Source organism: Calypte anna, chromosome 15 (genome assembly GCF_003957555.1).
Source record: "Calypte anna isolate BGI_N300 chromosome 15, bCalAnn1_v1.p, whole genome shotgun sequence".
Lineage (NCBI taxonomy): Eukaryota > Metazoa > Chordata > Aves > Apodiformes > Trochilidae > Calypte > Calypte anna.
Window position 1 is genome coordinate 6,056,173 of NC_044261.1, and position 12,330 is coordinate 6,068,502.

At 41.1% G+C, this 12,330-nt stretch overlaps 1 protein-coding gene across 4 annotated transcripts in view; it reads right to left on the reverse strand.

Moving 5' to 3' along the window:
• Nucleotides 1-6,929: 6,929 nt before the first annotated feature.
• The window catches only part of GNB1L (G protein subunit beta 1 like), a 41,457-nt gene continuing 36,056 nt past the window's right edge, over nucleotides 6,930-12,330 (reverse strand). For 3 of the 4 annotated variants that reach the window (XM_030460508.1, XM_030460509.1, XM_030460505.1), the window contains exons 6-7: nucleotides 11,996-12,211; nucleotides 6,952-7,650 (exon numbers count right to left, since the gene is read on the reverse strand). In XM_030460508.1, coding sequence (XP_030316368.1) covers nucleotides 7,384-7,650; nucleotides 11,996-12,211 — 483 coding nt within the window. In that variant the 3' untranslated portion in view covers nucleotides 6,952-7,383. Of the gene's footprint in view, nucleotides 7,651-11,995; nucleotides 12,212-12,330 lie in introns of all 4 variants that reach the window. The other variant, XM_030460507.1, reaches the window with a different exon arrangement.

Below are 12,330 nucleotides of genomic sequence, written 5' to 3' on the forward strand. Positions count from 1 at the left end.
GGGTTCCCCTTCTCCAGCCTACCTGCATCAGCTGCCTCTTGGCTGGGGCCTGAGCTCCAATAGTGGGCAGTCAGAGCTGAGTGAGAAAGGGCTTGCAGGCCAAACCTTTCTGTTCCAATCATCTTAAAAGGGAGGACTAGTAAGAGAGGAGCAGTGCCCTCCTCCCAGGGTGATTTTGTTTGAGCACTGCCTTACACATTTCTTTTATTTCAGCAAATATGAAGTGAGTCTTTCATTCTATTCCCTTTCCTGCTTGTTGTCAACTACTTCAAACCAGATGGGCTCAACAGATAAAACGATAAAGACTCAATGTCTCTATTTAGCTTGATGCCAAGTCTGCATGCTATCAAAATATCTGAGGCAAACATTTGAAAAGACAATACTTACCATAAGTATTACATTGAAACCTGCCTAGATGCTTTTCTGTGAACACAGACAGTGTCTTCTTGAATAACTGAGATTTCATATCAGCAATTCTTTTTATTACCATGGGGACAAATGCCATATCCACATTATCTGCCATGTTCAAAGTTGATGCAAGATGCAATGCACCAACCTTCATCTTACCAATGTCAGAACATAGTTATAGCGAGTAGTGCCGTGGGCACCCAGAAAAGCTTTGCATGCATGAGATGCCAGAGCTATGGAGCAGAATAAAGGTTCAGCATTTTCATGTCCTCCCTAGATTCCCTGAGCTAGACATAATCAGGATCAATCAGCCCTGCAGCTGATCATTGCTGTCAAGAAAGTGCCAAAGGATCTCTATAGTCGTGGTGATGTTTTTTTTTTTTTTGCTGCCCTAATAATGTCCACTGTACATAAAAAAAAAACAGGGCTAAAAGCACCTCAAAACGGCATCCAGCTGTAACTCAAAGGAATGCAACAATTGTTTTCTTTTGGAGTTTTGTTGTTGTTGGGGGTTTTTGTTTGTTTGTTTTTAATTACAACTTCAAGTTGTAATACTCATGTCGCTCTCCTGTAAGGAGACAGTCAGTGCTGCTCTAGGATGGTTCTTCTGCAGTGCGTGTGGCTGCTTCAAAACCTCAGCCCCTCCCACTGCTATCTCCAGTGGCACTGGAACATTCAGAATCATGACCATTCATAGTAGAGAGATAAATACATGCTCCTCTGGGTGAGCAAAGGCTTATTTGGAGGTGTAGGCTGTGGTTTGCAGGATTTTCTAGTGTTCTAAAACTTTTAGAAAAGGATGGTGAGGGTGTAAAAGCAAATACTTCTCAAACTGAAGTGAGCTGGTGCACAAGCACTGTATGGCCTGCTCTAGGTAGTTTTCCTCCCTGCCACCCTTCTCCTTTCCCTGTAAGGCATGTAGCACCTTGCCAGAGGTGGTTTGCTTCACAACCCTTTGTGATTTCTAGAATCCTTACATCACCAAACCTACAGGGGCAAGTTGTTCCCGTGTCTCTATTTGCCCCATCACTGCCCTGCCCCCACCTCTCTTTCCCCTGTTCTTAGAATACCAAACTGCAAATCAAATTCCTCTGAGATAAGTCAGAATAAAGCAGTACACAGTAATGCTGGTAGAACATAGATATGTTTCATACTATTATTCAGATAAGAAAAATGTCCACAGCTGAGAGATTATGTTGTTATGGTCCCAGTTTTGTGGTTTTAGTGTCCAAGTTTTTGCAATGGATCGTATTGAAGGGCAATAAACCACCAATAGCTACAATGAAACTTCTTAGACATCAGCATTAAATGTATTTGGGAGTGTGTCATTACTTAATGTATTGGGAGGTGGGAATGTCACTTCTCGGGAACAAAATTCTTAAAAGGCTGAGTAAATGCAGCTGATAACTTTAAAAATGCGTAGGGGACCAGGTGGTTCAACCCAAACAGATCTGTTATTTCTGATGTTTGATAAGGGGTAAATAAAACCATACACAAGAACAGCTGTGTGACTAACTAGCCCAAACTCCGGCTGCTGGTCTTGTCTTGACCAAAAGGCAAGACAGGATTTAGTAAGGTCAGGGAACAAATAATTTGGTGTTCAGAATATGGCTACTTGCTCCATGCTTTCTTTGATGCTGTCAGCAAGTTTTACAACTGGAATGCTTCAATTTAAGTCTATTTTGAAAATTTACATTTCTGTCTGCTCTGATAGTGCAAACATAGGGGTTTATTTAATACTGTGAGATCCTTTAATGAATTGCCAAAACTACCCAGCAGTATGATCTCAATAGTTTTCTTCCCATTATAAGAGAAACCTTCAGCGTTCCCCAGAAGAGTAGGGCAAGGATTAAACACAGTAGGGGAACCCAGGCTGGAATTTCAGAATACTCCAAACAATAAAAACCCCATGCCTTCTCCCTTAGTCATTGCCATCACTTTCTTGGTAGCACATTGGTCATGCTTAAACATCAACATTTGTATCTCAGTGTTGCTGTAACATTGTCTAGCACTAATCCAGGCAGTCATGTGCCATGTTTTATGTAATGATCCATACTTTCACACCACAGACACACAGCCAGAAAAGGAAACACATTGATTTAGCACTCGGTAATCCTTGTTTAATCCCCAGTCCTTTGGTTTACATCACTAACATGGCTCCTGCAGTAGTCAGTGTTCTATCTTTGTTCTTGGCAGACGGAATTAAAGGAAAGATTTATTAATTTGTAAGTCAGCTTTGTGGATGCAGCTTAAATGTGCTAAAACCCAAAGCAGTCTAGAAGCCAGTATTGACTTAACTATAAAAATCTGCTCTTTAAAACTCAGACCTTTGCAACAATCCAAGTCAGGCTGCAGAGAGTAATTTATTGGCTTACTAAGGCAATTGCATTGTATGGAGCTAAATTTAACAACTGTTTCATTGCAGATCCTCAGCTTGCTTCCTTTTTCAAGCATTGCTACAAACAATTAATCTCCTCTTTCTTTGCTCACCTACACCTAGGAGTGCAATGCTTTATGGCTCATCTACTGATAAGAGAAAGGGTTTGGAACTAATGGATTCATTTGCAAAAAAATGTTAGAGGGTCAGAGATCACCACTCATTTCTGTGGTGATAAATATTCCATGTAATTGCTGCACAAACGATAGTGTTTGGGATTTATTTCTATTAGTTTATGGATGGTGGTTGCTTTCCTCCCTCTGATGGTGCCAAAGATGGTGATTCTTGGGAGGAAGCCTTTTGTAATAATTTAGCTGTCATCACCTTCACTCCTGAATCCTTCAGGCCAGGTACAGGCTAGCCCTGTTCCTCTCTGGCAGGTGAGATTCCAGAGCTAACTCCAGCAGCTTAAGGTGGCTCTTCACTCACAACCCTTCTGCTACCAAATCAGATGAAATTTTGAGTGATTATCATGATCATATAACAACAGAAAAGAGCTTTAAGATTTTTTTTTTGACAAAACAATTGTTAACTTCCTAGATGCAATCAGAAAATAATTTTACAGGCTATAACAATATAGACTGGCATTCCTGTTGGAAATCGTTCTACTTTGGGAAAGCCCAGGTGAGTTCCTTAAACAAATGAACTTTTACAAGACTGTAATTCCCTTTCTAAATATGACATTTAGGCTAAATCAAATTCATGTAGTCTGCTTATTTCAAGAAAACTGCAATGTGAAAAAAATTCCCCTTAATGATGTTTAAATAAAATCAGTGATGTAAAGTGTTAATGAACCAATTGTTGTAACCTGCAAAAGTATAACATGGAGAGTGCTTTGGTAATGGGCGGTAAGTACAGGATGGGTCTGTTCTTGCAAGCAGATCTGCAACGTGTCCTTTCTCTTGAAGCTGATGAAACTCTTTACCTCTGTGTCTGTCTGCTGGTAAGATTACAGATGTAGTTCATGCCCTCGTTTTCAATTTATGCTTGCATGACTGAGTTTATTTTTAAATCTACCTAGTCAGACAAACGTAAATATTTAACCCCCAGAAAAGGGTGCTAAGTTAGATGTGAAGGCACATAGTAACCTTTGGAGTACCTTCTAAAAGACCTATTATTAAATCTAAACATCCCTTGTGAATCTTCATAATTACTGTAGACATCGATGTTGACAGTGAGTGGCATTTTTCAGATAAAAGATTATACTCAAAAGCTTCTAAATTTCAGGCTTTAATCTAATAGCACTCTTAAATAAGACTTTAGCTATTAATCTGTTCTTCCCAGGGGGCTGCCACTGTGCCTATATAACAGCATTTGCATCAAATGTCACTTCCTGCAGTGGACATAAGCAGCACATTAATGAAATGCTACATTTTGTATACCTGAGGTCTAGAATACATCTGGGAAATACTGCAGCAGGGGGTGGGGTAACTTTGTCAATACCTTGGAGCCTCACCATGACCCTGGGGCATTAGGTGCTTACAACCAGGGTGTGCTGAACACAGAGCTGCCTGTAAATGCTGGAGAGGTCCCTACTCTTGAAACTTCCTTCCTGCTGCTTATACTGTGCTCTGGTGGCATCTCAAAAGTATGAGGGGAGAGAGAACACCCAGTTGCTTCTTCTCTACTGGAACCAGGCTTGGCACTTCTCATTTCATACAGCAACCATTTCCCCATGATGGGTGCTCCTGGATTTCCTTTCCTTATTGGCTGAATGAGCATTAAATGTACAGCACAATTCTGTAGACATTTCCCAACAGTCTAGGCTGCTGTTTGCTGCTTATGAAGAAGAGGAATGCTTGTACCTTTCAGACTGCTCCAACCCCAGGCAGACTGTAAAGCAGCTCTCAAGTCCATAGGGATGAAAGGGGGGGGAAAAAAGTAGTTTTCAATAGCTGGGATGGAGTGGATAGAGGAGACTGAGTGTGGGTTCACACTACAGGGACTGACTATGTGTCCTGATGGTTGGGGTTTTGGCTTTGGGATTTTTTCTTTATTTTTTTTTTCTTTAGTTATAAGCTGTGGAAACTTAGCATAATTTTAAGTTTTTCAGATAGTCTAAAAGCATGTTGGACTGTAGTACTGAGCAGTCCCATGCCTGTTGTACCAGAAATCCCCAGGACTTCCTGGCACTGATCCATATGAAATGACATTAACAGTTGTGTCTCTAACCCTGTACCTTGGGTTGAGGGGAGTGAAGGGAGAGGGGAATAAAGTGCTAACTTTTGACACAGAACATCTAGATCCATACTTAAGGAGATGCAGAGATATGGGTTTTTTCACCTTCCAGGACAGCGTCCAACACCCAACTTGACAGTGTTGGGGGTTTTTTGTTTTTGTTGTTGTTGTTGTTTTTATGGCATGTGCCTTCTTCAGCTCACACTTCAAGTTTCTTGACAAGGCAGAGCTCTCTCCTGAACAGATGGAAACATAGTTAATATTAAACTTACTTAGCAAATAAATGGAAAAGAGACTAAAGCTCAAGCACTGTCCACTGGGTTATGTCCATTTTAAAATGAAGTGCTTGTGAAATTGCCCTCATACAGCAGAATTTAACTATGTTCTGTTTGCAGAGCACCATTCAAATGGGAGACACCAAGCTGGGGGCTGCCTGGCAGGTTTCATGTGTGGTGTAGTCTGAGACAGGACAGCTGAAAGAAAATCTCTTTGCAAACTCCTCATGCTGGGTCCCTGGACTACACATGACACTATTTTCTGTATTTAGTAGTTTATTTGTTTTTCTATGTAGATTCTGACCTACTTTTAAGAAAGGGGAAAAGGAAAAAAAGGTTTCTTTCACCAGTAGATTTGTCAAGAAGGACTCCGTCCCATTCCTCAGGGCTGCGGGCCTGGAGCCTCTTGTAGGGTCTGTAGCTCCTCCTCTGTGTGGGAGGAGGGTGACGGGTGAAGATAGAACACTTACCAGCTACATATCCCTGTCTGGTGGCTGTAATGAACACCAGCACTTCCCCTTGACTCAGGATCACTGAAATTAGGCTGTAATTTTCAACTGTACTGTGATCCTCCATGCAGCTACTGAATAGTAAGGAAATGCATTATTAATTGTCATCCCACTCCTGAATGTGTAATGCCAAGGTTTATTTCAAAAAAAGCCTGGCAGCAGTATTTCTCTGTTTTAATGGCAAGAGCACTGGGCTTGGTGCTTCAGACTTTTAGTCCAGCAATGTTCTCTGCCTGTAAAGCACAGCTGGATAGCAGATACAGACTTTAGGTTGCTTGTGTGTTCTCCTTGAAGTAATTTCTTTTGATGTTGCTGTTCATTATAATTCTCTGGACTTTGATGTCCAGCTCTTGTACAGAGGTAGAAACAAATATTGCCAATATAGCATCAGTATTGCAGGGCCTGGACACAAACCAGTTCAGTTTGTAACACCGGGTTCTAATTCTCAGGCCACCTTCTCTTTAACAAGCGAGCCCTTGCTAATTGCTTCAATGAAACAGTTGTAACTGCAGCTTTGTGACTGAATCCAACAGTAAGATGTCTGAATAGACTGTTGAAGCTCTCCTATGCTTTAACAGAATGCAAACTCTGCTTCATAATTCAAACAAAAAAAACCCCCAAAACACTTCATGACTAAATTTCAGCTTCCATGACTGTAGAGATGACAAGTTAATGGAGCCATTCACACTGTGCTGGTAAGGATTTATGCATGCAATTCCCCTAAAATGTTAATGGAACTTGTGTAGCTGAATCCCAGACTTGCCATGCTGAAACTTACCCTTAACTCTCCAAGGAGAAGGGTGCTAATTGGATTGCTGAGTTTAAATCCTTCAGCTAGTCAGTCTATGGAAGGGATTTAGCACTGGCTCTGTAAAAGGCTTTACAAAGCTTTACCGTGCAGTGCAGGGGAAGATTTTTTTTTTCCCCCCTTTCTTTCTTGTGATTAATTGTGAGACTTGAGGTGACGGGAGACATAATGAAATTCATAAATGCCAAAGGCCGTCCCTAGTCACATTCCTGGGTGTTGGTTTAAGTTAGAAACTGACAGAAGTGTGAACAAATCAAGGTTGTTCCGATAGCCTTTCAGTTAGAAGGAAGAAAAAGTAACTGACAATGAGAAACCACTGGAGGTAGTTTAATGGGTATAAATTTTCAAAAGTGATATTTTACACTGATTGAGATTCTTGGATACATAAAGGACTTACAAACAGACGTATTCTGCCCCCACTGCAGTCTGAGGGATTCCAGTCCTTTTTTTACAAAAGAAGATATTGGCACAAGTTATTTAAGCAACCTGCCAAAGAAAAGCTGTTGCAAAACCTGTAGTAAAAAAGTGACTTGTTCTGTCTCTGTTCATGACTGGCCTTGCTCTGCTTCTTATGCATTTTAAAAATTCACTTCCCTCTCTGGAAAACAAAACTTGCAACTTGAACAAGCAGCTAAAAAGTTAACACAGAACTCTGATTTCAGCCTGCCACATACATTCTGCCACGTCCCCACATCCAGGTGTAAGTTACAGTGTGAAGAACTGCTTCAGCAATCCTTTTTTTCTTGGGCAACGGCAGGACAGTACATGTCATGTCTGAGAATATATTGACCAGATACTGATGCGGTGATCTTTTGAGCCAGCTGCCAGCAGTCTCTCACTGGAGTTTTTGTGATCTGAGAAGGACACACACTGGACTGTTGCTGTGTGATAGTCCAGCACTGCTAAGGGCTTCAGTTTTTTCCAGCCAAAGATCCTGATGCGGTGATCCCACCCTGCTGTTGCTAGAATCTTCTTGTCTGGACGGATGGTAATATCAGCTATGCCAGCGTTGACAAGTGTGTGTGTTTTGTAAACCTGTGTGAGAAAGTTACAGATGAGCTCTAATTGCTTAAAACAAACAAAGGAACAGAAACCTTTTGGGATGTTGGAAGATAGGGTGCCCATCTATGTACATTGTAATCACAAGGTAGTATGGAGCTTTTCACCATATGGTGGATGATGCCATAGTGAGAACAATCACAAACCTTAACTTGAGCCTGTTTGTCTCCAGCTGCATTGCCTAAAACCAAAAGCATCCCTTGCACATGTTTAGTTTATATTGCATTCCAATCTATTTATATTGTGTCACAAGTGAAGCTCTAAGTCCTGGTTTTGAGAAACAGGCTACACAGCTTTGCTCCTTTCTTCCATGAGCTGCAATGTTCAGGGCTATGACTATGTATTTTCATGACCATGTATTTTCTCTGCTCCTGCACTACTACTATGCTAAGATTCTGAGCTGATGTTTAAACTACCTGCTACTTTTTTCTACTACTGTGGCCCCTCACAAAAACCCCAATAAGCTGTGGTAGCATTCTCAAGACCACAGTCTTGAGAAAGGAATGCTTCCAGGAATTAGGTTACACTGTCAGGAAATCTGTATTTCTAGTACTCTTTCCCAAGAGACTTTTATTTACACCAAATTCCAAGAAGGGGATTATGACCAAGTTATTGATTTCAATCTTGGAAGCCTTTTGTTACTGTTTGGAGACTACTGGGGTACAAGTTTCTAAGGGGCACAATTGAACTGGAAGCACATAGCTTCTTTCAGGAGGCACTGGGGCTGCACAGGACTTAGACCTTGGAAAGAGAAGTTTCCATTTCACTACCATGAGCTTGCTTTCCCTCAAGCAGAGAGGAAAAGCCAATATAACAGTTTTGCTGTTCTCACCTCAGGTAACTCGTGTTAGCCGCCAGTCTACCTGTGAAACACACAGTATATGCAGCCTACTGTGTGTGTGTCTGCATGGGGGTTCAGATGCAGTTGCACACATCATGAAATCTTACAGGAACAAAGCTCTAAACAGCAAGAGATGTGCAATTTGATGAGAGCTTAATAAACTTGATATCCTTATTGCCTGCTCCATACATTCCTGTCTGAAACTGGACTGATGAAAGTGTCTACAACCAATACAAAACAGAGAACAGCAAGTTTTGCTTAAGACTGATGGACAGTCAGAGGTTCCTCCAAACTCCCCAGACACACTGAAGTAGCATGGCTTTGGTGGGATTGTTGTTGGCATATGCATACTGGCAAGGGAAGGATTTATTACTTACATCACCAGCCTGGCAAACCTAAGACAGGACTTAATCTGTACCTCAGATTATTAGCTAATGGCTATAACCAATCCTGGGCGTGGTGCTTCTCATTATTACTGTCAATTATGTGGGCAAGATCCATACAGCAAAATCTTAGAGACATTGCATGTCATCAGCAAGCTGCAACTTGAAAATAAGCCTATAAGGGTGATGCCTTTTGGCTATGGAACGAGGGAACAGTGGGCATTTGTGCACGATCTGCAAATACAAGAGGTGAGAGAGGAAAACCAAGACAAAGTAGAACAACTTGCTCAAGGTATATGCAGCCAGATGAAATCCTGGTGCTCAGATTTGTGCCATGCAGTCATTTATGGGCAACTGCTGTAGTCAAATGCATACCAACATCATTTCCTAACCAGAAAACCAGCTTGTAATTATGAAAACAAAGAGGTAAAAACAGGTGAGCTGCTTTCAGCCAGTCATGACCAAGAACACTTGCATCTACTAGCAGATGCATTAAGAAATTTTGACATGCTGAGGCCAAGAGATATCTACCTGTCCTTCCCTCCCTAATACATACGATTTTTTGTTTTTTTATCTCCCTCCCCTACACCTAAAAGCTGTTTTAAAGTCCTAGTCTTGTTAGGAGAATAGCCAAGCTAGCAGCAGCTAATTTCAGCATTTGAAGGAAATGCCTCAAGCAACGCAACCAACAAAACTTATGCACTTACATTCAGCTTATTTTTTTTTCCTTGTCCTATATAAAGGGACTTCTGTATTTATCAGATTCCTTAGTTCTGCTTTGTTTATTCACCTGCAGAAGCTGTTTATCTCCTACATTCTACCGCAAACATCATCACATAATTACACTATCTCATCCAAATCAGAAGGCTCATAACCAATCCAGTCATTTGCTGACAGTGATGATTTCAGCAACTTGCTTGTAGAAGACAATACAGCAAACTTTCCCCATAGCAATAAACTCTGAAGTTACCTTCATCATCTATTCATTGACACACTGGAACACTGCCACTTAAAACAGAGCTGAAGTACCATCATTGCGTCATTATTTCTCCAACGGCAGATAGCTATGCACCACGTTTACTTATTAAAAACTTTTAGAATAAAAATAATGTGCCACTGAGTGGCTTTCCAACGTCTACTATTACCTCAAGTACCTGGAATGTCAGGGAAAAAAAAATCCCATCTGGTTTATATTATTAATGCAATAGTGGGAAAAAAACCCTTAATCTATGTCCTTGACAATCTCTAGTGCTCATATGAAAGATGCATTTTATTAGGACATTCACACTATGCACAGAGCACAGAAACATTACTTATAGCTTATAATACTTAAGTGTTTAAATTTCTGCTGAGAAAAGCTACTGTCTAGTGTGATGTGCTGAAGATGTAACTTCTCCTGGGAATGTGAATATCCTGTGGAAAACAATACCTGAAATATTTCAGGTGAACAACTGTTGATTTTTCCCATGAGTCATACCTGTCCCCCCGCATTTCAGTTAACTCATAACTGAAACGTGCTGTGGAGAACAATATTTTCTTTGAATTTAGGAAAAAGCTATGTTATAACCAATATAAAGGAGCAGCTTCCTCTCCAACAGCAGAGTATCTGAAGCTTTAAGAAGGCTGTCATCATGTCAGATTTTGACACCTTGGCCTCAGATAACTAGTCTCAATACCAAGTTTTTTTTTAGGGGGATTTGTATATTCACCTTTCTTCTGCTTCCCTGAGCTAAGGACACCAGATGCAGATGTGTGCAAATAGTTATAGAAAGACCGGAGCAGGCCAAGAGCAAACATGACACAAAAACCCAAACCATGACAATTGTGTGCCAGCCTCGTTAAAACTCTTCTTTATCAATCTGCTTAGAATGCATTTGCTACTAATTCTGAGTCTAGAGTACCCCTTGTACCTAGTACCTTATTGCTTATTAAAGTTCAGACATTTTCCTTTGTGAGCACTCTGTCCTCCAAACTTCATTTCAGTTGGGACACGTTTACACCACAGGTGCTGGGTCTTAGTGTCCTACTGCAAACCTCATGTGTCCCTCAGGTGCAAAGTCACCACAGAATGTCCAGGTACTTGCTTTTCTTCCTATAGCACCGTTCAGAAACCAGCATAACTTGCCACACTACCTTAAAAAAACCTCTCCACAAAAGCTGCAAGGTGGAAGAGCGATTATTGTTCTTCCATGAACTGGTGTAACCAGCAACTTACTTCTCTAGGATGACACAGGGACACAGAGGCTGGATTAGGTCCTCCTTAATGTGTGTTCAGGAGACAACTGCCACTTTAAAAACAGGTTAAAGCTCTCAGCAGTGGTGAGGCTGTGCACAGGCAATTTTAATTTTCATGAGTCTTATTTATGCATTTCAGTTTCACACCTAGTTAAAACCTACTTAACCCCTTGGCACTGTTGGAACACTTGCTGAGGTTTCTAGATGAAGCAATGCTTACTGCTATTCTCTATCACAGCCCCAACTGGCGAGTATGAGACCTCCTTCCAAACCAGCCATTCCAGGTATGCAGAGCTCAGACACAAGCTGATACAGACAATTAACTCATTTTTCCTGTCTCCAGCGAGGGCTCTAAAGGTGCTAAAGGAAGGTGGTTGCCTAAACCTAATGTCCTGTTGGTGCTAGTGAGGCTACTCCTACTCTGTGAAGTATTTAATGTAATATTTCTGTCCTTCCCACAGTGGAAAGAAACCCCTATCCATTCAAGCAGAACCTTTGGAAAAGCAACCCTTTGTTTCTCATTTTTGTAACTCATTTATAATGTTTGGGACATTCTGAGAGCTGAATACTAACGTGATAAATGAAGATACAGAGGCAATGGCTTGAGTAATGCTAGGCTTGTGTGCCTGTTGCAACTTTGGTAAAACCAAAAACATGTGAGACAGGGTTTCTTTCTTTATTTTTTTTAAATCCTCACCATCTTTTGCTAAGTCTAGTCACATAGCACAGACATTCTAACCAGTCTGTGATTAATTAGCTAGAGATCTGCAACAACTCCTCTTCATGACTAAATATTTTTTTAGTCTATCAAACTGTTAGTGCAAAGTGGGATAAATGACACTAGAGGGCCAATGATCCTGACCTGGAGGTTCTGTTGCTCATTGAGGCTCCAGATGCTAAGCACCTTTTCAGATGAGCCCGAGATCCCCTTGGTCTTCTCGGAGTCAAAGTCAAGGCTCATCACTGGCTCCTGGTGGCAAACAAGTTGGCTCGATGCTTTTGCCATTGACAAATTCCAAAGGACCACTGATCCATCTTCATAGCCAGCCAGAAGCAAGGGCTGTGAACCACTGCTGAGCTGAACAAGAGAGAAACAGAATTGAGAATAGTGAAAATTATCATCCCAAATTTGGTTTTGGTTGAAGCACTAAGAAAATAAGTTAAAATGCTGACTGGCTTAGAAGCTAAAGGTTTGGA